Source organism: Ostrinia furnacalis, unplaced genomic scaffold (assembly GCF_004193835.3).
Source record: "Ostrinia furnacalis isolate ACB-3 unplaced genomic scaffold, ASM419383v2 OfSCF0954, whole genome shotgun sequence".
Classification (NCBI taxonomy): domain Eukaryota; kingdom Metazoa; phylum Arthropoda; class Insecta; order Lepidoptera; family Crambidae; genus Ostrinia; species Ostrinia furnacalis.
Window position 1 is genome coordinate 1 of NW_021131193.1, and position 26,103 is coordinate 26,103.

At 36.4% G+C, this 26,103-nt stretch overlaps 3 protein-coding genes across 6 annotated transcripts in view; 2 read left to right on the forward strand and 1 right to left on the reverse strand.

Annotated features, from left to right (window-relative positions):
- Window positions 1–1,772: 1,772 nt before the first annotated feature.
- On the reverse strand, window positions 1,773–10,389 carry aay (phosphoserine phosphatase). Of its 4 annotated transcripts, none has more exons than XM_028301612.1 (4): window positions 10,366–10,389; window positions 7,169–7,369; window positions 4,876–5,010; window positions 1,773–1,956 (listed from the first exon to the last, which is right to left on the reverse strand). In XM_028301612.1, exons 2-4 carry the CDS (start codon window positions 7,306–7,308, stop codon window positions 1,788–1,790), a joined length of 444 nt encoding a protein of 147 aa, XP_028157413.1. In that variant the 5' UTR covers window positions 7,309–7,369; window positions 10,366–10,389; the 3' UTR covers window positions 1,773–1,787. The 4 variants fall into 4 exon arrangements, with proteins under 4 accessions (XP_028157413.1, XP_028157409.1, XP_028157410.1 ...); XM_028301608.1 differs by having other exon boundaries at window positions 10,286–10,374; XM_028301609.1 differs by lacking the exon at window positions 10,366–10,389 and adding an exon at window positions 8,427–8,692.
- On the forward strand, window positions 9,187–16,622 carry LOC114350709 (mutS protein homolog 4). Its single transcript, XM_028301607.1, has 19 exons — window positions 9,187–9,511; window positions 10,925–11,096; window positions 11,250–11,401; window positions 11,565–11,633; window positions 11,712–11,860; window positions 12,272–12,462; window positions 12,552–12,673; window positions 12,887–13,113; window positions 13,191–13,385; window positions 13,501–13,830; window positions 13,930–14,033; window positions 14,116–14,218; window positions 14,302–14,418; window positions 14,496–14,597; window positions 14,700–14,813; window positions 14,896–14,966; window positions 15,176–15,313; window positions 15,408–15,606; window positions 15,689–16,622. Exons 2-19 carry the CDS (start codon window positions 10,948–10,950, stop codon window positions 16,526–16,528), a joined length of 3,372 nt encoding a protein of 1,123 aa, XP_028157408.1. The 5' UTR covers window positions 9,187–9,511; window positions 10,925–10,947; the 3' UTR covers window positions 16,529–16,622.
- A 330-nt stretch (window positions 16,623–16,952) lies between these two features.
- Prp8 (pre-mRNA processing factor 8) overlaps window positions 16,953–26,103 on the forward strand; it is a 37,895-nt gene continuing 28,744 nt past the window's right edge. The window contains exons 1-7 of the mRNA XM_028301616.1: window positions 16,953–17,093; window positions 17,204–17,402; window positions 21,026–22,165; window positions 22,275–22,437; window positions 22,796–23,013; window positions 23,534–23,760; window positions 24,290–24,434. Of these exons, the coding sequence (XP_028157417.1) occupies window positions 17,216–17,402; window positions 21,026–22,165; window positions 22,275–22,437; window positions 22,796–23,013; window positions 23,534–23,760; window positions 24,290–24,434 (2,080 nt within the window). The 5' untranslated portion in view covers window positions 16,953–17,093; window positions 17,204–17,215. The remainder of the gene's footprint in view (window positions 17,094–17,203; window positions 17,403–21,025; window positions 22,166–22,274; window positions 22,438–22,795; window positions 23,014–23,533; window positions 23,761–24,289; window positions 24,435–26,103) is intronic.

The following is a 26,103-nucleotide window of genomic DNA, read 5'->3' on the forward strand; positions in this document are numbered from 1 at the left end:
ATTCTGTGGCTCTGGTACGACGGAGCGAACGCGGGGGGTGTGCGGGTGAGTGCGAGGGAGAGTCGCATTCCAACTAGCGCACCTAGTTAACTCGATCGTGTTGTACCTACCTACAACCAACCTACTTACTAATCATCTATACTTATAATAAATCTGTAGAGAGGTCAATTCTGTACATGAAATATATTTTCAAAATAACTATCAGGGGGTGATTAGTGATCGATACTGATGCCAGAAATGCAATCAGTAAAATTTTTGTCTGTCTGTCTGTCTGTCTGTCTGTCTGTCTGTCTGTCTGTCTGTTTTTATATGATAAAACGAGATTTATATATAATAGAAACTAAAAATAAACTGTTCTATGTTAAGTTGATTGAGTATATTTCCATAAAAGACAATACATAACCAAACGATGCTGCGTGTAATGGATAAAAGACGTAAAGTTATCATTTGTGTAAATGAAAACATACTTTTTTTGGTAAATGTTGCCATTATGTAAACATTTGAGAGCTGCTTAGCTGATCACGGCTTCAAATCCGTTGAGTAGCGTTTGAGAATACCATTTAAAATTGAAGGATACTTAAATTTAGGAGCCCGTCAGCTGAGTGACAGATTTGAGTAGTGTTTCAGTATTCGGCCGTAAGTCAGATAAGCGATAAACCTATGGTAAGTAAGTTCTTGGAAAATTAAATGAAAACTTTATAAATCAATAAACACCTTTTCAATGTATAAAGTAATCATAGACATGCGTACTGCGTAGGTACATTTTTCACACAATAACAAAGTGGTGGCTGACCCTGAGTGCAACAAACACTTGTACCGCAATCGATGCACAATACAGCTGCTGATATGATAAGCGACCCAGTTCCTGTGTCGGAACAATATTGTGCCCTTCAAGGACAAAACCTCATCGATTGTCGTTGATGTATGCCTTGAGAGTCGAGATAAATTTAAGACGAATAATACGAAGAATACGATCTACTTAATCTATTTCAATATCATCGATTGTGCCCTTCAATGACAAAACATCATCGATTGATGTATCTGTATATGTAGGTAGCTTGAGAGTCGAGATAAATGTAAGACTCGATACGAATAGGTGAATACTATCTACTTAATCGATTTCAATATCATCGATTGTGATTTTTAATGTCAAAACATCATCGATTGTCGTTGATGTATGCCTTAAGAGTTGAGATAAAGTCAAAGGCTAAAATAAAATACACAGGCGAACACGATCTAATCGATTTCAATACCATCGCTGCATCGCATCGATAAGATCTTTGTGCGATCAGATTTCAGGAACAGAAGATACGGACTATTTACTTTCATGACTTGCTATTCAGTGTTATTAATTCCAATATACCTACTTAACCCCTTAAAGGATGCGACGACGATAACGATATAGTAATTTCAGTGTAATTTTATTACATATACAATAAAAATATGATATTTAGCAGCAATCGTGCGTACCAAAACACCGTGTAAAGTGGCAATGAACTTAGCAGGCCCACCCTAACAAAAGGTCTTATAAATTGCCACTAAATTGGCTGAAATTGTACATTTGCAAAATCACTTGGCAATGCGTATTATTCAATCTGCCGTTTCCTGGTCTTTCAATTGTGGTCTCATTCTGTGTCTCTTATAATATGGTTGTTACAACTAAGATCACATTACCTAGAGGAATTCTTTGTCTAACATGTCTCTATTAAAAGAACTCCCACTCCCAGGTTGATTTCCATTTGGCACAATCTCAAAGTAATTTTACACCTTCTGTCCTCCCAGTAGGTTTAAAAATCCTTTAAAGACTCACCATTGAAGAAGAACTTGAGCCTATTAGCGTAGACATTGGACCGTGGGATGCCGAGGATGTCAGCAACCGGTTCGATGAGGCTTCTGAATCCACCGGAGACCAGGTACACCGCCACTCCTCGGTCGTGGAGTTCTTTCACTAGTTGTCTGCAATAGAAGAACCAGTTATAAAGTAATACCCGTGGGTAAAACATAGACGACACTTTATCACTGATAGGGAGGGACAAAGAATCTTAGAAAAAAGGGTCTATTCCATTTTGATCACCCAGGTAATCCCCAGTGATGCACCCAGGCGAGGCAGCTTTGAAAGAGTTAAGTCAAACAATCTGACCTAAAAAGTCTGACTGAACCCCTCTAGGCCAAAAGCTGGGTACACCCATGTACTAGAGGTTACTACATTTTGTCCATATGCAGTCGCGCCTTTTGCCGCGTGAGTAAAACCGCGTCATCTGGACGTGGTCAAAAACAACAGTGTCAGTAATAAACACATGCATATCAGAAACAAAGTACATAATTGCATTTGCACTTGATTACTAATATTTATCTATGCAAATAAGCCAATATTTCCGGGCTAATAGAGAACTGGCTGTAAGCGGATATTATACTGGTGCAATGACAAAGATGACCTTTTGGCTTCGTTCGTTCGTTCGTTTCAGCCAAATGACGTCCACTGCTGGACAAAGGCCTCCTCCAAGGCTTTCCACAATGCACGGTCCTGCGCTGCCCGCATCCAGGCTCTTCCCGCGACCTTTACGAGATCGTCTTGGCAATGCCTTTTGGCTTGTGTTGCCATAATTATTATCTGAATTCTAATTGGGATTGAACTGGAATTTTATCAATCAGGTTATTTTATAAAGACTAATTTGTATTTTTATTCAACTGAAGTTTCTTCGTAGCTTAGCCCAAAGCTTGCTTGGTTATTGAATACGAAAAAGAATTAATCAAAGTAGTATGACAGGGTGCAGAAATAAAAAACAGAACCTTAATATACAAGTAAAATGAGTATTAACATATTTAAATAATCAGCGACCTCGGATAAAAAGAATTGACGTCAATCTCAGTATGATCAAATAAACTAATATTATTAGTATTAATGCGAAAGTTACGTATTTGGTTTGGTATACAATTTTAGGACAGGCGACTTTTTGTCACAAATAAGATTTAAGGGGTTGAAATTTAGAATGGGGAATACATAATTTCTTATATTAGGGATATACCTACCTAATAATAATATTTTTATAATGCTTTTAGTAAGAAAAAGTTTTCAGGACGCGATAAGATAAACTGAGAACCACGCGCGCAAAAGCTGATTAAAATAAAAACAATAAAAAATAATGTAAACTTTAGTCCATACTTTCAAACCATATACCTACTTGGTGATTAGAAACAAACGTTCCCAAAAATATTATGACTACAGTCCACAATGGGGACAAAAGATTAAGAAATACTATTTATACATTACATTGTATATCAAACCGGCCTTGCATGAACACTTTTATTAAGGCGCATGCGCGTAATGCTTTTTTTTTATCTTTTTTCTTAATAACTGAAACGATCAAAAATGTTATGTAAAAATATCAAGTTCTATTCAATTTCTCTAGGTAATACTGGTTAAGCCTTTTTTTACGGTCCTGGTGTAGATTCCGAAAGAATTTGTATTGAATGATAATGTATTTCAAAACAAGGTAAAGATTTTGTAAATATCGTTAAACGTAGGTAAATAGAGACTTAAATGGCATTAACGTGTTAAGGCCATTATTTTTCGAAGGTACCATGAAAATACATCTACATATTACTATACACACATAAACATTGAACGGATTTGCGTAAACAATACATTAGCAATTCATTTTAAATAATAATTTTGCGGTAATAATCGCCTTAAAAAATATATTGAGTCAGACAAAGTTCAACCGATATCGCGTCATGTGACGCAAAAGCAGAATAAACTGGACCATATTGTGTCAAACAATTCACGGGTCAAACAATGTTTGTATTTTCGACGGAGTTATCATGGTTAATTATGGTAAATGGGAAACAATGACAGTTAAATTGATATGTGTTTACTAATACTAGTAAGATATTGCAAATTGTGATTACTTGTTACTAGGGGAATATCATTACAGTAATATTGAAACTTTTTTTAAATATTTCATTACGTTTTGAGAAAACAAAAGAAGCTAATATTTCAACACGTTCAAGTTAACTGCGCACCTTTCTGCCCGTGACGTCACATCGACGCTCTTACCAGATAGCATAATTATATTTTATCGTACCAGAGTACGGGCGGGGTGAATGCGGGGAAGTGTGTGTGTGCGAGTGCGAGGTAGTCGCATTCCAGTCAGGTGCGCAGTTAGCTTTACCGGGTCGTACACAATACTAATGCTAAGCAATTTGTTTACGAGTATTTGCCATTAAATGCAAAATGAACCATGCCGAAGTTTTGCCATATTCAGAGTATTTGAATATAGGTTTGCCTTCACATTCTAATTCTAATAGAGTTCAAGTCATTGTTTAAGATGACTAGTTAATGAATAATATGACTGGATCAGTGATTTATAGTAAACAAATTCATAACGCAAACACATAGTTTTAGATTGTTTATTTGATTAGCCCCCCCCCTGTTTTGTCTCCTGTCATCCGCTTTGAAATAGAGGGAAGTCGAATCTTAACTTCTAACTCCTTCTATGTTCTTTTGATTAATTTCGTTGCGGGTCCAATGACAGTTTAACTTTCCCCTGGGACAAACTTGACCTCCACTGGTTGGGTTTCTATTGGCGGTCGTTGTAGATCCTGGCTACACAGCAGTAGGAACAAGAGGTAGAAATAGCAATTCTGAAATCGCTTCGCTGCGGTATTTTTACAGCTACTTATTTCGCTCCGTGTAACGAATGTTACTTTGTTTAAGCCCCTAGCCTAGATATCTTAAGATTTTTTCGTCTAAAATGACGACCATAGAGAAATTTCGCGCAAAATATTTATCCAGTTGTTATACATTACGTATGGGCTCTACTAAATTATAAGCTAGGTAATAATAATGTGTTATAGATATTAATTTGTACTCACTTCACTCCAGGCGTCAGGTGGATGGGGAACTTCTCTAAATATTCTCTGATCTGGCTGACTGAGGGCCTGATGATGTCCAATCGTTTCTTCAGCGCCTCTTGGAAGGTCATGCTTCCACCCATCGCTTCAGCCGTCCTGTTAAAAAGAAGTTAACATCAGAACTACATTTTTGCTGCGAAATAGAACTTATTACCTACAACTACATTAGATGCAACAGTGAATGATTGATGTGCTGACATCCATACATAGAGTAATCTTATCAGCTTAAGCTTTATTTTAAATGCCTCAATCTTCCATATAGCCAGTACTTTTTGAGATAAACATATTGTGCCACGACCTCGCCTACTGATAGAAGTTTGACTCGCCTTAGGTCATGGGAAGGCCCTAGATCAGGTCAATTATTTTTGTGATGACTTTTATCAAATCACTTTATCTCACCAGCTACAGCACTTTGACAGCACATGAGCTCCCCTGGCCTACTTGGAAGTCTTTAAATAGACTTCGGACGCAGGTCGGCCGTAGTAAGGTTAATCTTTTCAGGTGGGTATTCTTGGATGGCTCAAACTTGGAGTGCAGGTGTGGTTTTGTTCCCCAGTCGACGAAGCACATGATGTCATGCCCTGCGTGCCCAAACAACTGCACGCAGGAAGATTTAATGAAGGCTACTGACAACGCTATTCCTGTGGCGGAGTTCTGGGCCGAGGCTGTGTAGGTTTGTTGTCGACACGACAAGAAGAAGAAGCACTTTGGCGGGACATGGACACCCATCCCGTAGCGGTTTCTTCCGGGGCAAACCCGAAACTTGCTTGGTGTACAAAGTAGCGTCACAGAATAAGTAATAGTACAGGTACAGAAGGATTACTCCGCAAGACGATTTAAATAAATGCGAGTCTTGCTACGACGCGATACAGTGGAATTCAGCTCGCACAGCACTACGTACCTACAATTTTATTCACCTACAAGTTTTGTCTCTTTCTATCGCGTGCCTCTGAACTCTTCTTACGCTGTTAGGGTTGCTGTCTAGTGAAAAAATAATTAATCTACTTATTTGTAATGAGGTACGTATGTAGTTAAGTATGCATTCATTATGGAAAACCTTCATAGTAGGTTAGGTTCCTATACTATCCTAAGAATTATTGATTACCTACATGGCCAACATACCTTTCAGCATCTTTGGGAAGCGAAAAAAAAAGATAAATCCGGTAGATTACTTTTCGAATTTAAACACCCGAACGCCGCACAATATTTCTTGCTCTTTATGTCCATTTTTAAATAATACTTCGATCATAGAATTATAATCATACTACTACAACGCACGCCACGCGCCAGCGTCCTGACGAGCGCGCGCGTGACACTCGACTGATATAATACCCGCCGGCGGGGCGCTTCGCTGTAGGTAATTATCGGATGTACCGCGCGGAGTGAGCCAGGCCTGGTACCGTGCCTTTATTGTGGAAAAATAAATAAAACTCGTAATAGCTCCAAATTAGTACTATTACAGACAAGGTAAAGGACCAAGGACATTAACGGTATAATCATTATAATTTATAGCGGCAAGGCAGCTATAATCTCATTTTAAAAATATCTTGTTGTTTAGCCGTAAAATAAAAACATCGAAAACAACGATGATTTCACCTTTAATAGTCACGATATCTCTTATCTGATTACTTTTGATAATATCAGGACAGGATTTAATGAATTTCTCGATTTATCTTGTTTTGATGTTTGTTACTACGCTACATCGTAAACAGCTGTTCAATGATGCGTCATTTTTAAATACCTATTGACTATAACAATCAAATAACATGATTTGCAATCACAAAGGCAAACTTAAGTAAGTGCGAAGATAAAAAATATCAGTGATATGACTGGGTAGATATTTTAACGAAAAACATTATCTTAACAATGGGCTAATATTTGTTGACAACATGTTGTATTTCACAATATTGGAGAATAAACAACGTGACTATATAAAAATAGAAATGTGAGCCATATTGGGAGCGGTGTTTGAGGAAACCCGTGGAAAAAGCCTTTGTCCAGCAGTGGAAGCTAAAGGCATCAGGTTAAAACGAACGAACTATATCAAATCAAAGCAGCAGTTTTCCGTATTTTCGGGGAATCTGTGACAGCACCTTTATCGGGAGTGACAGCGCAATCATGCTATATCTCATCATGAGTGAAAGAAAAAGGTGTATCTGAAAATTTGAAAACCACGCAGGCGGCAGTCCGGAACAGCTCCTGGACGCTATGCTGGGGTGACATCACTTGACGGAGACCAGATAATAGTACTTACAGCCTCTTGACCTCGTCTCCCTTCCCGCAGAAGTTGGCCAGCTCGTCGATGCCCTCATCCCGGATGACGGTCGAGTCCACGTCAAAGCAGACGCAATCGGCAGTCCGGAATAGCTCCTGGACGCTCTGCTGGGGTGACATCACGCTGATGGAGACCAGCGATAGAGTCTTGAGCGTGGCTAGCTGGATGTTGTTCTTGATGCTGTGGGATGGTACTTGGGTCAATAAAGACAAACTTTCAAAGTGCAAACGCTCAAAACATGTAACATTAAATTACAAAGACCCTTTTTCTATAGTTTCGTTAAAGCGAACATAAACTAACAGATTACTTTAAAAAAAGCCCCGTAAATAGACAATTATTTAACATTGCCGAATAGCTAGAAGCATGACATGGAAAACAGTATTTGCGCTCGGACGAAGATACTCGAAAAATAATATTTTCTTATTTATTTAGGTTTTTTTTTTAAACGCAAGAAGTTCTTTAGTTGCTCTAAAACAAAACGTTTTTGTGAGTTTTCTTTAGATTGATTGATTTAGGAAAAATATAAAAGAAACCAGCAGTTCAAAAATTAACAAAAAAAAAATACGTATGGCAAAACACCAGTCAACTGAAATTCAAATTAATTTTATTTCGTTTTATATGGAAAAAAATCTAACCGCGTGCACAAAAACCGCAACCACATCAATTTTGCACGCGTAAAAAATATTTTTCACCCGTTCGTCAACTCCTGCGCATCTGACCTCAATACTGAGGCAAACAGGCTTGGAAACGAGTGCGTTGTGTCGTGTTACAGAGAAACGCATAACAGTTGTTTACAGGATTCAAGTGTTATTGACCATGGACACAATATGTGTCATAAATACTTTGATTATTTACTTTGGTGGTTAAATAATGCTTTTGATTTCATTATATTGAGAAATTAAGTTTTTTACTGTGATTTACTTTATTAAATACTAGATTTCAAATATTATAATTATTTTTATGTTATGTGATACAATTTATTTTGATTTCTTTTTCTATATTTAGATTTTTTATGTATTTCAGATTATTATTTTGCAATTTTAAGGATGTACTTGTATTGGAATGTATGTATTTTTTAATCAACGATTATATTGTATGTAAATAGAAATAAGTTATTATTTCTTACAGTTATGTTAGTTAAGGTATAAAAATAGCCCCTTTTATAGGGTAGAAACTTCTAGCAATGGTGCGATTTCTCTAGAAGTTCATGGCATGCAAAAAAAATATATCAAAGTACCTGTATAGTGCCATCTTCGGTTTACTCTGCTAACAAAACGAAAGTGAGCTGTTACCTAGACTTCTTGTAACGATCTGATATCGTTTAAAGTTGAAATAATAAAGAGCCACTTGTAGGGAACTAACGCGAACACGCCTCCGTCGAGTGTGATATCAGAAAGTACTGTATAGTCACATCATCACCCTTATCTCTTTATATCCACACAACACGCGAGTCAGCCTGTGATGCGAGCTACAAAACTACTCTCTGAGAGCTACGTACTATGAATGACGTCATACCGCGTCTTCATTGAAAAGACATATGGCCAGACAAGAGCCACACTCAAAGTAGGGGCGCCGAAACTACGTGTGTCTCACTCACTCGCGATAGAAGCGTATGGAATATTTGTGGGAGAACTTGTTTTGCGACTTGCGTCGGGTGCAAAACAGATAAACGGCTATTAAGATTGGCGGAATTAAATGTTTTGATAGAGACTAAAAATATTTTTTTAAGATTAATGTGTCTATGCAATAATGATCATGTTTATACACGCTGTAGGTAGACAATGTAATAGATTAATTAATCCACATTAAGTATGATTTATTGTAATTAGCTTTTTTAATAATTGTTGAAATACCTTAAAATAAATAATTACTAATGTAATTAATTATTAATGGTATTTTCTACATGGTATTTTTATTTTCTGTATAATTTATTAATTTGTAGCAAATAGTACTTATTTTCTAAACATTTTCTGTTTAATTCAGTATTCTTCTTTTTATAAAAAATAAAAAAACATATTGTGCAGTATAGATTATCTTTATAATTAGATAAGAAATCAAATAAAGATTAATTTATTAAGGCACTTTCTGACCTTGGTACACCAATATCATGTGATAAATTATCAAGCAGCGGGTTATCTATTACACGCATTGACAGAATGGCATCTTCTTTCGGCGATCTTTTCCTTGCTAGAATTGTTATTGTTTTCATTACGGGTGAATAAACATGCAAGTTATCTGTGGGTGATCCAATGAGTATCTTTATGCAGCAAGAAGTAAAGCCCTTACATCATGTAATATTATTATAAAGTACAACACACACAGGTAAGCTTAGGCTTAGGCATGCAACTGGCTGAAACTCATATCTATTTTTTGTTTGTTATGTCCAGTTTCAGCCAGTTTGATATTAAAGACTGGTAGATCAATAAAAAGCCTAGTAACTTCAAAACTGGATGATACTGGACATATTAGGTATTTATCAAGCTGTCAATGGATTTTCGATAAGTACACAAATAATGCATTATCATACAAATTGTTACCTTGGAGTTCAAATGGAAAAATCCATTTACTTAATTCCTTTACATCAGAAGAAACTTTTTCAAACCTGTGGCTATTTCTCAGATATGGGTAAGTACTTACTTAATTAACAGATTAGTTCTCAACAGATTGGTAAACTAACTTATATGTTAGAAGCTGAGATGGTAAATGAATGGCTAGAAAAGTTCTGTACAAATTAACTTGTTTATTTTTCAAAGTCATACTTATTATACAATAGATAATGATCGGTATTAAATCGATAAGAAAGGACTTAGAAACAACCTTGTATAATTGTTACCTTGCCTACTGTGCTAAACAGCTGCTTAGACATCAAAATAAAATAGTATTAAATTAATTGCCTGTATGCTGAACCTTTAAATGAACTGTGGGAAAAATACAAGAAAACACTGGGTTTGCCTGTTAGATATCAAGTAAATGGTATTTTATTTAGATAAAGGTTAGTCCTAGGTCAAAATAAAGGGTAAACAAGGTCTAACAATACCTGTTCAAGGTTATTTTCTAACAACTTATCTAATACAATATTTCGTAAGTAAAACTTACTGTAAGTCAATTCGATGCTTGAAAAGGATTCTGTGAGCCACGTTCATTTACAAAGTTAAATTAATCCATTTAATACTTACAAAACAGAATTTAAATGCGCACCGCGAGATTGTAATGGATTTTGTCAGAAACTAATGTCAAATTGACACTGACAGCTGCCTTAAGATTTTTTTTTTTCAGCAATGCCATTCGCATTTTGGTAGTTTTGTATTTTTCAAAATCCTTTCAATTTCATTATTACATTATTATAAGAAAACAACATAATTAAAATAAAACGTAGTGCATAAATATACATTTCTAAAAAATATTAATTATGGTTCAAAATTCCCCATGAATTTTATAGAAAGTTAAAACTTGTCTATGGTTAAACAAGAAATTTAAAAATAAATGAAAATAGCGCGAAATTAAAAAGTTTTTCAGAAGTTTTGGAGATATTTTCGTTCGTGGTTTTTTATGTATTGATATTGCATAAAATGAATGTTGTTAAAAGAGAAAAACGAAACAACAATAATGCCAGAACAAAATATGATTTGGTCAGAAAAGATTTGACATTGGGTAGTAAAATAAGTCTTATTATAATTTACCAAATCAAAACTTAATAAAATATGTACTGACTACCTAATATTTTTATATACTTAGGTATTCGTGGAACTACATCTATAATGCCAACTGTGTCGTATGCAACATCCAACCCTTCGCGAATACCCAATAAACAGCCCCGCTACCAGTTTACAAGAGAAGAAATGGGTACTGCCACAAAAAAATCTTGTATGGGGCCTCCACTTCAATCGCCAAGGAGTTTAAAACGAAAGTAATTATTTTACTTACTATTTTTTGTCTCCTAAATTAGTTTTTGAGTTAAAGGCTCCTTAGCATAAAGGCATCAAATACCTAAATAAGCAAAGTTAAGTAGGTATATAAATAATTGGTTTTAATAAAATAAATACATCTTGATTGTTTGAAGAATAATAGCTTCAAGCTCAACCAAACCCGAATCGTCATCAAGTGGTCCCAGGCCAAGAGTGCTGGCTAGCGATTCTGCGGCGGATACCCAGGACATGGTGACGCCTAAAAACAGACCTAGTGCCTTGAGATACATCAGCAGTAGTAGCCGCGGTAAGTCAAAAGTAGTAACTTCTGATTAAATTACTTCGAACTAATTTGGTGTTTCTAGTTTCACCAAAGCAGCTTCAAAAGTCGGAAATTATTCAAATTCAAATTCAAATATTTACCTTTTTTATTAGACAATTTATTATTAGATAAAGTTTAATCTTTACAGGAGGACACAGTGGACCAAGATCCGGTCGGTCAACAAGCACATCGGCTGTTGAAGCCAGCGTCATTCTCGGTAGGCTCAAATCTAGTAATTATTTTTTAAATTGTGATAATTTTCTTATTATAATTTTTTATCTTCGCTAATTTATAGCTATATCAGAAGGAAGAGGGATGGCAAGAGGTGAAATAGGTATAGCTGCGGTGGATCTAAGGCACCCAAATCTAGTCCTATGCCAGTTCAGCGACACGCTTCTGTACACCCATACGCTGACGAAAATAAATTTCTTCAATCCTATTGAGGCATGTATTTGTAGCAAAGTCTGTTATTTGTTATTGTTGTTATTTTTGGAATTACCTATTACTTCATTGTTTGTTTATTAAATAAAAATACGGGAACACCCCAGCCCCCGATTATGTCACAGGTCACAGCTAAATCATATCATCGGTAATTTCTATTATCGTCTGGCTGTAGGTGTCTTGAAGATTCGTTATATTATTAAAACTTTATTAAATACTATTAAGTATTAAATACTTTTCATTGTTTACTTTATATATATAGTTAGATTAGTACCTATTTAGAAAATGTTTTTCCTACCATAAGATGAATATACAACATTTTATAATGCCTACTTGAGTAGATGGTAACCGTTTTCTGATTATAAAATAGTACCTACATTATTTAAATAAACTAAAAATAATTATGGATGACAGATAATAGTGCCTCATACGTTCTGCGAAGGCGTGCAACCAAGTCAACTATACAAACTGATAAGAGACCAATACCCACTGATAAACCTAACCACCGTGCAAAGACGGCATTTCAATGACGCAGCCGGTCGGCAACAAATACAAACACTATGCGCACCAGAATATAGTGCGGTATATTTGCAAGTCTTACCAAAGTAAACATTTTTAAAAACATTTATTTTTGTTATTGATTTATTCTGTGCAATTTTTACTGCTTTCACTATTTTTTTTTTATATTTTGCAGGTTTTACGCTCTCACGGCTGCTGCAGCAGTATTAAAATACGTTGAATACATACAATGTGTTGTTTTTGCAAGGGAATCTCTAAAGATTCAATACCATTCTTCTGAGAATACGATGATCATTGGTACTTATCATAATTATTGCATCATAAATAATAATTGTAATAATTACAATGTGTGTAGGACCTACACACATTGTAAAAAATATTTTTAATCATTACCTAATGATTATGTTTAAAACGTTACTAATGTTTTCTGGATTACACCTTTGAATAAATAGTGTTAATTTTTCAAGGAGGTATTCTGTACCTACTGACTCAACTCTAATGTTTTCACAGATGTTGGGACAGCGACTCAACTTGAATTGGTACAGCCTCTAATACCATCAGCCGGGCCAACTTGTTGCCTTTTAGGAGTTCTAGGTCCAACATACACTGTTGGTGGAATACGAGCATTGAGGGCTGCTATTTTACAACCTTCTTGCAATAAAGATTTCATTGAAAACAGACTGGACGCATTACAGGATCTCATCGAAAATGAGTCGGGTTTGATGACTAGTTTGCAGGTAGTAGCCTGATAAATATACTGAAGTTGTTATCTTTCTTTATTATTCTCAAGTTATTTATTGTTTACTTTATGTAGGATGTTATCAAGAAACTGTCCGATATCGACAAGATACTCCTCTTATGTATGGAAAATCCGAATCAGAACATGGACAAATTGGGTGAAGCTCAACTAAATCAAACATTGTTATTGAAAACAACCATGGACATGGTTCCGAAGTTGGTTGAGGCTTTAGAGTCTGCAGATAGTGGACGGCTGAGAAAGATTAAAATGGTGCGTTATTTTTTAATCACTAGGTGCTCATTAGAGCACCTCAGTAGGAACCATTAAGTAGGAAGGGATTCTTCACAAGCCTTTAACAATGACAAGAACTCATGTTTTGTTATAGGACTTTGAAAATCAAAATTACAAGGAAATAGCTGAACGGATACATAGTGTTATCCAAGAAGATGCTCATTTAGAAAAAGGTGCCATGGGTAGCTTACAGAGGTGCTTTGCTGTGAAACCTGAAATAAATGGTTTGCTTGACGTTGCAAGAAGGACTTACTCCGAACTGATAGAAGATATTCAAAAGATCGTAGAGAATTTGAGTGAGAGTTACGATCTACCACTAAGACTAAATCAAAACATGCTAAAGGGATTCCACATAGTACATCCGATTGCACCAAAAAATAGACGCAACTTTTGCATTGAAGAATTACCCCCAATTTTTATTCAGGTTGGTTCCGATCTAAAAAACTAACTTTGCCTTCCTCTACTCCGAATACCTGTTAGAGAAGATGTAATATCCCTGCTAATGTATTTTATGGTTGTTTAGGTCCATCATAGTGGAGCCAGTGTATCCATGACAACAGAAGAATTAGTTGTTTTAGATCAGCAAGCAAAAGAAGCTCTGAACGAAATACAAAGAATGAGTAACATGTATGTTAAAATAGATTTTAGTACTTTATAGCTTAATTTCTAATATTCTATCCTATTGCTTATTTTTGCTCATAATTTTCAGTGTTATCTCTAGTTTGCTGAAAGATTTGCGACCCTTTATGTCGAGTCTCTACAAATTATGCGAAAATGTAGCGGAGCTGGACATTTTGTTGGCATTAGCTAACGTAAGCAAATTTTTGACCCTTTGTATTTTTTTAACATCTAATAATCATTCAGAATGATTATTATTATTTCTGTTACTTTGCAGGCAAGTATGGCGGGATCTTACATCAGACCTCAGTTTGATAATTATCTTGATGTAAGGAATAGTGTGCATCCTCTTCTAGATTATAACAGTCAAGTTTTACCGGTGCCAAATGACGTTGTTAGTAATCTCATTATTATTATTTTTTTTACAATTAAATTACAGTACATTTTCAATGTTTTATTTTATTTTTGTAGAACGCAAGCCCTGAATACAATTTTACTATAATCACCGGACCGAATATGGGAGGCAAAAGCATTTACATTAAACAAATTGCTATCATGCACGTCATGGCGCAAGTAAATATTATCTACCTTTCTTATTCAACGTGTTGAGTTTTTTTTAGTTTTATTATATTTTCTAAAAGAAGGTCTTAATTTTTGTTGTTATTGAATTTTCAGTTGGGCTGTTTTTTGCCAGCAACTAATGCAATACTAAGAATTTGTGACAGAATATTCTCGAGAATCGGTTTTAACGACAGTGTTGAGTTGAATGCTTCAACGTATGTTTTGGAAGTATGAATATGACCTACTATTTCAATTATACTTAATAAAAAACATTTTAATAAGTACACTGAACATTATAAAATGGTTACAGATGAAAGAAATGCAGCACATATTAAAAAGTTTAACGCCGTCCAGTCTAGTGATAATAGACGAACTATGCAGGTCAGTAACGTGATGTTATCTTTATTTTTCACGATTATAATGTTTGTTATTCCGACTCCCAAAAGCTACTGAAGAAGAAACATATCACAACAATAATGGAGCTCATCTGACCTGACAAACAACGATTATCTAATTCTAATTAACCTTTTTTTTTTTTTTGGACTATCCCGCGGATTTATTGCCGCGGTTAAATTTTAATTGCACTTCAGAGGTACGTCAACTGAAGAAGGAACCAGTATTGCATGGGCCATTTGTGAAGAACTGTTGATAAGTGATGCATTTACTTTCTTCACCACCCATTTCATGTATTTGACGCGACTACAGGATTTGTACTTCAATGTTCAGAAGTAAGTAGTTGTACTGTAATACTGTATTGATAATAATTACTTAAAAAACAAATTTTGGCACTTAATCATCTCCTTTTATCTTCTCTTTTACCAGTCGTCATACAGCAGTGACTGAGGAAGACGTTACGAATGGTGAAAATTCTCAAAAACGGATCATTTATCAACATAAAATAGTTCCTGGAATCTCGAAAATTGAGCACTATGGACTCTCACTAGCTGCAAAAACTAATTTGCCTGACGAAACAGTAAAATTAGCAGAAGAATTAGCTGAACTTATAGTCAGCAATAAACACGTAAAACTTTGCATTATGTATTAATAATTTTGTAATTTAATAATAAATGATTTCCTACTAAAATTCATTTCGATTTTTTTAGCCAAAACGATTATCCACCCCTGAAATGAGCGATGATGGAAAATTGTACGAATTAAATGCAAAACTGCGCATTGAATCTAGAAACCATGAAGATATTGAAGCTAACACAAAACGGATACTTCAAAAATTTAAATACGACAATCCTGATTTAATTGAACGGCTAAGATTACAGAAAAATAACACGAGTAAAACTGATGTTTCTGCAAATTATTCTTCTGTGTCTAATTCCAAAGAAGAAGCGACCAATTTCCAACCAAATGTAATAGTAAATAGAGATAAAAATATTGCAGATATTGGAAACAAATCCAATTCTTCAGCTATAAATACATCAATAGAAAATAGTAATCCAATTGAACCTTCTAACGCAAACGGAAATAATTTTACTCTAGTGAAATCATCTAATGAGTTACTTAATACTATGATGCACAACAATGAAGAAAGTAATACAAAAGTATGTAATAGTGATAATTCAGATCATGAAGTAACAAACCAAGTTTCAGAAGAAATCCCTGACATTGAAGATAACAACATAAACAATACCAAAAGTAGTTTTAGTAGTGGAAATCGTGGAAATAATAACGATGGAGAAGAAACGAAGACAAATAATGATAGTGATAGTATTGAAACTGTTAGCAGTACTGAAAGTGAAGATATTGCAGAAGCTCTTACTCAAATTCTCGATGATCTTTCTAACGAAACCGATCAATGCAAAGGTAGTGATATGTCTGTAGACGAGGAATTGATGAGAGAAACAATAGAAGAGATAAACGTAGAGCTTGAGAGTGGTGTAGCTAGCATTGATAGTATTGTACTTACACCACCTTTTGCATTTAGGGATTAAATAAAATAGTAAAAAGTATTTTTATCTTAATAATGTATATTATTATGCATGATGACTTCGTCAAATAAATTAAAATAATAAATAATGTACTAGCTACAATGTGTATTTTTTTTTAAATATTATTAATTTAAATTAAATAAACCTAGTGTGTATTTCAGCAGTACCGACCACAAAATATTAGTTCAATCACGGTCCGGCCCTGTCAAATATAATCGATATCATCGATACAAAAGAATAGGTGACAAAAAACAGCGAATAAAAAGAATATTTTAATAAAATATTTTTTTAACCAAGCGGCGAAAGTTTCTTCTGACTGATTTTTTATTTTGCATGCGACTCATTTTTTTTAAGTTTTGCTTTGGAGGTAAAATACAAAACCATAGACAAAAATTGCTGTAACTGGCAGAGTGGCAGATGTCATTTTATTTTATTGTCAAAATCGCATTGCAAATGGCCGTTTACCAAGCACGCATTTTTACAATAGTTTATCGATTGTAACTCTTGAGTTTTGTTAATTTACGGTGATTATATGACGCGCTACAAATATAGTGGTTAAGTAAAACAAGTAAGTGCATTTTTCTGGGTATTATTTGTGAAATATTGGCGCGTACCCGGTGTTGTATTGAACATGCTTGCGTTGATTTTTGGTATGTGAAGTGTGAGTTATCTTTGTAGAAGGCGGTCAGCATGTCGCTGCCGCCGTACCTGCTGGGGCCCAACCCCTGGGCCACGATGATGGCGCAGCAGCAGTTGGCGGCAGCGCAGCAAGCAGCCTTGCAGGCTCACGCTGCCGCCGCTGCTGCCGCGCCGCCGGTGCCGCCCTCGCAGCCCCCCAAGCCGCACCACATTCCCGAGGAGAAGATAAAGGAAAAAGGTTGGTTACGTCTTCTTTACGTTTTATGTTGGTAATGCTGCTTGACTCTCAAGTTTTTTTTTTAGGTAGGGGGTCATTCCATGACAAATGTTACCGAGGGTTAGAAACTAAATATGTTCTTTTCGCATTAAATCTGATGAATTTTGAAAGTAAACATTCCAAATTATAATGTGCAACAAAAAAATTCTGCAAGAAACAAGTAATTTTTAAGTTATTAGTCTTCAAAGTCTATACTTAAGTCAACTGTCTGAATGATAATTTTCTCTCTAATTATTGGTAATACGATTAAAAAAAAAACTATCAATCTGTGAAACGTTTTGCCACTATATGATTTGAGGGTATTTATCATAGTATTGGTAGATAACGCCATAGTCCCAAAAAAATTGATAATCATCAAGTTTTAAGTGTGTTTTCTTGTTACTTCGGCGATGTAACACCCGAAACAAAAAAACAGGTATTTGTTTTATTATTGTACCTTACACATGGATTAGGATAACAATATTTGGTAAAAGTAAGGTCATGGTAGTAATGATTTCAAATACTAACTAATATCTGAGCATGATACTAATTTAGTATGTTTCTTTCTTGATTAAAAACTGTATAGCCTGACCAGGAACATAAAAACCCTGGCACAGAGGCGCTTCAATTGCATTTGATAGTGCAACACTGAGTACAGTCGTACATGTGTTAAATTAATAGGCTAAATTTATGTATCAGGATTCAGGATTACGGGCTAATTTGATATTTTCATAAATTAACGAAAAATATTATTAAAGATAACCTGGTTTAAATAAATTAAATGAAACCATCAATCGAGCTAGTAGGATTTATTTTATTATTCATCAATAATCAAATTCAGAACATGAATATTCAACTGCAATGTCTGCTCATGAACGCTTCAAACTCGGTACTTCTTTCCCAATTCCATAAAATTCAAAACTTAGAAAGTGACAAAAAACTTTAAAATAGGTAGTTGAAACAGACTACAGCTAATTTTCATAGTGGACTGTACCATACGATAAACATGTCAGTCAATTTGACAACCTTTGTCGGAAACATTATTCAATGAAAATATTGTCCGAACCCTTAGTATTTTTCTTCGACAAATACATTAACACATCGTGAACCACTTTTCTTTCACGACTATAAAAATATTTTAGCAATTTAATTCACAAAATCAATTGCACACATTAAAATAAAGTTTGTTTACACTTTGACAACAATAGACTGACATGCAAGGTGACATGTCAATGAAGTTTTCAGTTACTGTTGCCATTAAAAGAAATTAGTACCATTAGTTTTCCGCAACATGGCGAGGGTTTTTATGTTCCTGGTCAGGCTATAACACCCGAAACGTTTCGGGTATTACATTTTTATTCATATGTCAATAATGTGTGTATATTGCTTGGAGAAGTCAAAAAGTATTACTGTGAGTGTCCTTAGACCTCCCACTAGCGCTGGCGTCGGAAAAGGAGTCATATTTCTCTATTTAAGATATTTTTGAAATGTCGACTTAACACTAAAATTAAGGTATTGCTAAAAAGTATCGATGTTTGACATTTCCATTAAATATAGTAATTAGAAATTAAAGTAATGCTATTTCAAGCCAAAAACAATAGAAAAAGCTATATTCTGAGGAAAAATTAAACTTGAACTTTGTATATTTTTTAAGAAAAGCTGCTTCGTAATTTCAAAACAGAATTCGCTCTATTTGTGTTTATTTGTTGTACTCCTTATTTTGTAGTACCTAGAGACTAATAAAACACCGATTTTATCGATAAAACGCGTTGCATTTTCGTACTCGTAACACCCGAAACAGAACTATTGTAACACCCGAAACAAAGAAAAAAATTATAAAAAAATAGTAAAACGTTTTATGTAACAGTGATTGTACAGCCTTGGCCAAAAGTATTGAGCACCCCCTAAATACTGCTTATACATGATAACTATAAAAGATACTCAAAGATATTTGATAAAAACCTTTCCTTGACAGGTTTTGAAACATAAACTCACGGCACAACGTGCAATAAAACACGTTTCGAGATGTTTAGCTATGATACTGTAGTATAGGCTAGTTGCCTAAAAAAATTTTTTTAGTCCGTAATGTTTAATATCAAAAAATATTGGACACGTATATTTTTATTTGTCAATCTAACAAATAATTACATAGTTATGGTGCGTTGAAGTTGCGCACGACGTCACCACGTGCGGCATTTTTAAGCAAGCGTTGACGTCACGGGCCTCTTCTTATGAACTTTGGGGCGCTTTATCTCTTTAAATTTTCATTAGTTTGAAAAAGTGAAAAATACGTGTAGAGTATTTTTTGATAAGTTANGGCACACTGGTGTGACATTTGTCCGTCGTCGAGTAGGCGAAGAATTTACTCCGGAGTGTGTGGTGGTACCTATCGTCAAACATGGCGGCGGCAGTGTGATGGTCTGGGGGTGCATGAGCGCCGCAGGAGTTGGGGAAATGTTTGTGTGTGAAGGACGCATGGACTCTTCAAAGTACATAAACGTTCTCGAATCCGCACTTCTGCCCTCGTTTACAACACTTTTTGGTGACACCAACATGGAGAGCGTCAAATTCCAGCAGGATAACGCACCTTGTCACAAACGATGGCTTGGTTTAGTGACAATAACATCGAGTTGCTTGAATGGCCTACCCAGTCACCAGACCTGAACCCCATCGAGCATTTGTGGGGTCTATTAAAGGGCAAGGTCCGGGGCCATTGAATAAAAACAAAAGAAGACCTAAAACGTCGCTTGCGGGAAGAGTGGAACGCTTTAACATGTGACGATTGTATTAAATTAGTACAATCTTTACCAAAAAGAATTTCTGCAGTAATTAAGGCAAAGGGTGGTCCAACAAAGTATTAATTTTTTGTTGTAAATAAACAATATANTACACTACTTCTCGAAACAACACGGCGCATTACAACCGCGAGCGCATCCGGCGCGGCGCCACCGTCGACAAGACCGTCTGCAAGAAGAACCTCGAGAAGTAGTGTTCTCGAGACAACACTACACTACTTGAGACAACACTACACTAGTCTACTTCTCGAGACAACACTACACTACTTCTCGAAACAACACGGCGCATTATAACCGCGAGCGCATCCGGCGCGGCGCCACCGTCGACAAGACCGTCTGCAAGANCCCTAGGGTTATACTAAGCCGCACAATAATGTCATGGCATTTTATGAATTTTGCTATTTTATTGGCATTTTTAAAATTTATTCATCTACTAGGTTTAGATGGTTGTCCTAAAAGATGCTTGCTTTTTTTGAGACTTGTGTATAATTTAAAGTATCTTTCATTTTCATAAACACCGTCTCGTAGATAAATAAAACACACTACTGTAACTACAAATAACAAGTTAGGAATATTAATGAGTCTGCTTAATCTTTTAAACCCCCTGGTATACCAATATGTTTTGATTTGAGTTTGTCAAAACAATTTCTGCGAGGGGTACATTAGTAATGCAGTTGGATATAGCTTTCCACACCAGTCATGATGGAAAGAGCTTATATTGCATCACAAATTATCAAAAGGACAACATGTAATAGTTAATAGGTATTTTAAAAATACAATTGTATTGATTTGTATAATTCTTTTCTACAGCCCAAAAATGGCTACAACTCCAGTCCAAACGTTTCGCCGAAAAACGCAAGTTTGGTTTTGTAGACGCACAAAAAGAGGATATGCCACCAGAGCACATCCGAAAGATCATAAGGGACCACGGAGACATGACCAGCAGGAAATACCGTCACGACAAACGTGTATACCTGGGAGCTCTCAAATACATGCCCCATGCTGTCATGAAACTGCTAGAAAACATGCCTATGCCCTGGGAACAAATCAGGGACGTCAGAGTCCTGTATCACATAACCGGTGCCATCACATTTGTGAATGAAATCCCATGGGTGATTGAACCAGTCTACATAGCTCAATGGGGAACCATGTGGATCATGATGCGTCGTGAAAAACGCGATCGTCGGCACTTCAAACGCATGAGGTTCCCTCCTTTCGATGATGAGGAACCTCCTCTAGATTACGCCGATAACATCCTCGATGTTGAGCCTCTAGAACCCATCCAAATTGAACTGGATCCTGAGGAAGATGGAGCTATTGCTTCCTGGTTCTATGACCACAAGCCCTTGCTGGGTACCAAACATGTCAATGGATCCACATACAGAAAGTGGAATTTGACTTTACCACAGATGGCGACACTGTACCGTCTTGCCAACCAGCTGCTGACGGACTTGGTGGATGACAATTATTTCTACCTCTTTGATTCAAAGAGCTTTTTCACAGCAAAAGCATTGAACATGGCAATACCAGGTGGTCCCAAGTTTGAGCCATTAGTCAAAGACAACTCAGCCGGAGACGAAGACTGGAATGAGTTCAATGACATCAACAAGATCATTATTCGCCAGCCCATCAGGACGGAATACAGGATTGCTTTTCCGTATTTATACAACAACTTGCCACACTTTGTGCAACTTTCTTGGTATCACACACCAAATGTGGTCTACATCAAGACAGAAGATCCTGATTTGCCAGCATTTTACTTTGATCCGTTGATCAACCCGATTTCGCACCGGCACTCAGTGAAGTCTCTGGACCCCGTGCCAGAAGAAGAGGACTTTGTTTTACCTGAAGAAGTGTCTCCATTCCTGCAGGAGACAGCCTTGTACACAGACAACACAGCGAATGGGATTGCATTGCTGTGGGCTCCCAGACCTTTCAACATGAGATCTGGTAAGTTAATCCTTTAAATTGTTTTCCTTGCTGTTTCTCCTTGTTACAGTTAAAATTGTTTGATTTAGCTGTTGTGAATCTTATTATTTATGTCGTATTCTCTCGTTAGGCCGCTCGCGCCGAGCCATCGATGTGCCTCTGGTCAAGACGTGGTACAAAGAGCACTGCCCGCCTGGACAGCCTGTCAAGGTCAGGGTATCATACCAGAAGCTGCTGAAGTACTATGTACTGAACGCACTGAAGCATAGACCGCCCAAGCCACAGAAGAAGAGGTGAGTACAAATAAAGTTGTGATTCCTATTTTTTTCTCATAACCTCAAACACAAAGATAATATTTTTGGACATAGGATACTCAATGGACACAAGTTTCAGCAGTACATCAAATTGAACAATGTGTTTTGCTTTGCTATATTTTATGAACTTAAAAGCAACAAAAATGTAGTCTCAATCCCAAGTGACTGGGTAAATTATTTTGAACTCTGTTTTGTTGGTTATTGAAGTTAGATGTTCATTGTTGTTATAAATGAAAACTTGTAAAAAGTGCAATTTCATAAGCCATATATTTATTTCTAATTCTTTTCTTTTATTTCTAATGGATTAGGATATCAAGAATGTTTGTTATTTCCACAGGTACCTCTTCCGCTCATTCAAGTCCACAAAATTCTTCCAAACGACCACCTTAGACTGGGTGGAGGCAGGGCTCCAGGTGTGCCGCCAGGGCTACAATATGCTCAACCTGCTCATCCACCGCAAGAACCTGAACTACCTGCATCTGGACTACAACTTCAATCTGAAGCCGGTGAAGACGCTGACCACTAAAGAGCGCAAGAAGTCCCGGTTTGGAAATGGTGAGGGTCTTTGTAATAGTTTTCATTTTTTTATACAGAACAAAGTAGGTATTTCCTTCTAATCATACCTGATGTTAAGTAAGAATAGTGATATGCAGTCTAGGATGGTACATACTTGCCCTGTATGTAAAGTGCCTATCACTCCCGCCTTAAAGAGGTTCTGAGTGTGTTCTTGAATTGTAAAGATTATGCAGTTAATTTATATTATAATCACAAAAGTAGGTGATGTAATATTCTTACATTTTCTTGGTATCATACTCCTGACATGTCTTTTACTAGTACTCTGAGGTTATCCAGTTTCTGCTCATAACAACGTAAATACTAAGGCCAAGTTCAGATGGCTACGCGTCAACGCATTTATATTTTATTTTATTTTAATACATTCTTACGCTTGTAAAGAGGTTCTGTATTATTATTACGAGGGTTGGAACGCGTCAACCTAACCTAATTTTCATAAAAGTATTTAGTAACAGCTTGCTTCAAATTGACCAACAAATAAGTGTAACCTTTCTCCCACCAGCATTCCATTTATGCCGCGAGATCCTCCGTCTCACGAAGCTGATCGTGGACTCCCACGTGCAGTACCGTCTAAACAACGTGGATTCCTTCCAACTGGCCGACGGTCTGCAGTACATATTCGCGCACGTCGGACAGCTGACCGGAATGTACCGGTACAAGTACAAGCTGATGAGGCAGATCAGGATGTGCAAGGATCTGAAGCATCTCATCTACTACAGGTTCAATACTGTGAGTATTTAGTTACTACCGAAGTTTAAGCATTAGAGAAATTTTTTACACAACATTTAAGTAAATTAATGAATGGAGAAATAAAAAATAAAATGTGACACAGCCTAAAAATCATATAATTAACCCCTCTACTACAGCTTTAAAAGACAGTACTCACCAAAGTCCGGTCGCCGAGCAGATAGAATTTCGTCCAATGACCCCAAGCTACCCATCCTTATCACTCGCACGTAATTATATTGCTGTCGCAACTGTGCGACGGGCGGCCGCAGTGAGTGTGCGAGAGCAACAGCACTAATTACGCGAGTGATAAGGAGGGGTAGCTTGGTGTCATTGGAAGAAATCCTATCTGCTCGGCGACTGGACTTTAATCTGGCACTTTATTTGATTTATTTTTAGAACTTTAATATTATTATTATGTTTTTTTCCCAAAGCATGTAGCTAACTTGTATCATGTGATGATAATCCAATATCAACCAATACTGAATTATCCTAATTCCTATCTGTAACCACAGTTTGTCTTATCCCACAGGGTCCCGTCTCCAAAGGTCCCGGGTGCGGATTCTGGGCGCCCGGGTGGCGAGTGTGGCTGTTCTTCATGAGAGGAATCACGCCACTGCTGGAGCGGTGGCTCGGAAACCTGCTCTCGAGGCAGTTCGAGGGACGACACTCGAAAGGTATTATTATGAATTATAAGATATTGGGGAATGGGTAATGTTATTATAAACTCTTCTAGACTCTTCACTTGCAGAGATAAATAGGTTCTAGCAAGCTTACAGCAAAAGAAAGAGACAACAGCTATAGTCTGGTCTGCGAGCACATAGAATTTTGTCCGCGACTGCGACGGGCGCCCGCAGTGAGTGTGTGAGCGCGACAGCAACATAATTACGCGCGAGCGATAAGGATGGGTAGCTTGGGGTCATTGGACAAAATTCTACGTGCTCACAGACCGGGCTTTAGAAAGAAACAGCGTGATAGTAGAGTAGTGCTTTGTTACGTCAAGTTCCGCAAGGTTTCGGACGTGAATATCATTCCAGCTCTGTTAGGTCATGTTTCCAGTAGAGGAACTTAGTCATGCGGTATACCTGTAAATCACTAACTTCAACTGTAAGTCCATATTCTCAAACTATTTGTGAGAAACGAAACGTTTTCAGCTTCGGTCTTGCCCTCCCCTCTCGCTCTGCGGTGTACGCGTCGTTTGCATAGAGATAATGTGATTGTTTGTAATGGTGTTAAAGGTAATAAAAAGCCGTACCATTAAATGTGGGTTTTATTGAAATACGTCAATGGCGACGAGGATGGGATCCGAACCCACGCGTGCACAGCCGTACCATTAAATGTGGGTTTTATTGAAATACGTCACTATTTATCATCTATGTTGAAAAAAAAAAACTGTAAATATAATACAGAAAAGGAAAAGCGTTCACGGTATTTACCAACTATATCCTATGTGCGCAGGAGTCGCCAAGACGGTGACCAAGCAGCGCGTCGAGTCTCACTTCGACTTGGAGCTGCGAGCTGTATTCTATTCTAACCAATATCAATTACAATCTGACCGAACAAATTAATGTAGAAAACGCCGGTCAGTCGGATCGGTTCCCTAACAGATTGTAGAATAAATAACTTATAGCCTGACCAGGAACATAAAAACCCTCGCCATGTTGCGGAAAACTAATGGTACTAATTTCTTTTAATGGCAACAGTAACTGAAAACTTCTTTGTCATGTCACCTTGCATGTCAGTCTATTGCTGTCAAAGTGTAAACAAACTTTATTTTAAATGTGCGCAATTGATTTTGTGAATTAAATTGCTAAAATCTTTTTATAGTCGTGAAAGAAAAGTGGTTTACAATGTGTTAAAGTATTTGTCGAAGAGAAATACTAAGGGTTCGGACAATATTTTCATTGAATAATGTTTCCGACAAAGGTTGTCAAATTGGCTGACATGTTTATCGCATAGTACAGTCCACTATGAAAATTAGCTGTGGTTTGTTTCAACTACCTATTTTAAAATTTTTTGTCACTTTCTAAGTGTTGAATTTTATGGAATTTGGTAAGAAGTACCGAGTTTGAAGCGTTCATGAGCAAACATTGCAGTTGAATATTCAAGTTCTGAATTTGATTTATTGATGAATAATAAAATAAATCCTACTAGCTCGATTGATGGTTTCATTTAATTTATTTAAACCAGGTTACCTATAATAATATTTTTTCGTTAATTTATGAAAATATCAAATTAGCCCGTAATCCTGAATCCTGATACATAAAGTTAGCCTATTAATTTAACACAGGTACGACTGTACTCAGTGTTGCACTATCAAATGCAATTGACGCGCCTCTATGCCAG

What these genes read in the sequence shown, in the direction of transcription:
- aay (XM_028301608.1), bottom strand. Translation starts at nt 10,332, where the DNA reads ATGAACGTGGCTCACAGAATCCTTTTCAAGCATCGAATTGACTTACA. An exon ending in AAGCATCGAATTGACTTACA is followed by an intron (nt 7,370 to 10,285) that starts GTAAGTTTTACT and finishes ACCATCCCACAG; the next exon opens with CATCAAGAACAACATCCAGC. An exon ending in GGAGACGAGGTCAAGAGGCT is followed by an intron (nt 5,011 to 7,168) that starts GTAAGTACTATT and finishes TCTTTTTAACAG; the next exon opens with GACGGCTGAAGCGATGGGTG.
- LOC114350709 (XM_028301607.1), top strand. Translation starts at nt 10,948, where the DNA reads ATGCCAACTGTGTCGTATGCAACATCCAACCCTTCGCGAATACCCAAT. An exon ending in ATTTCTTCAATCCTATTGAG is followed by an intron (nt 11,861 to 12,271) that starts GCATGTATTTGT and finishes TATGGATGACAG; the next exon opens with ATAATAGTGCCTCATACGTT. An exon ending in TGAGAATACGATGATCATTG is followed by an intron (nt 12,674 to 12,886) that starts GTACTTATCATA and finishes ATGTTTTCACAG; the next exon opens with ATGTTGGGACAGCGACTCAA.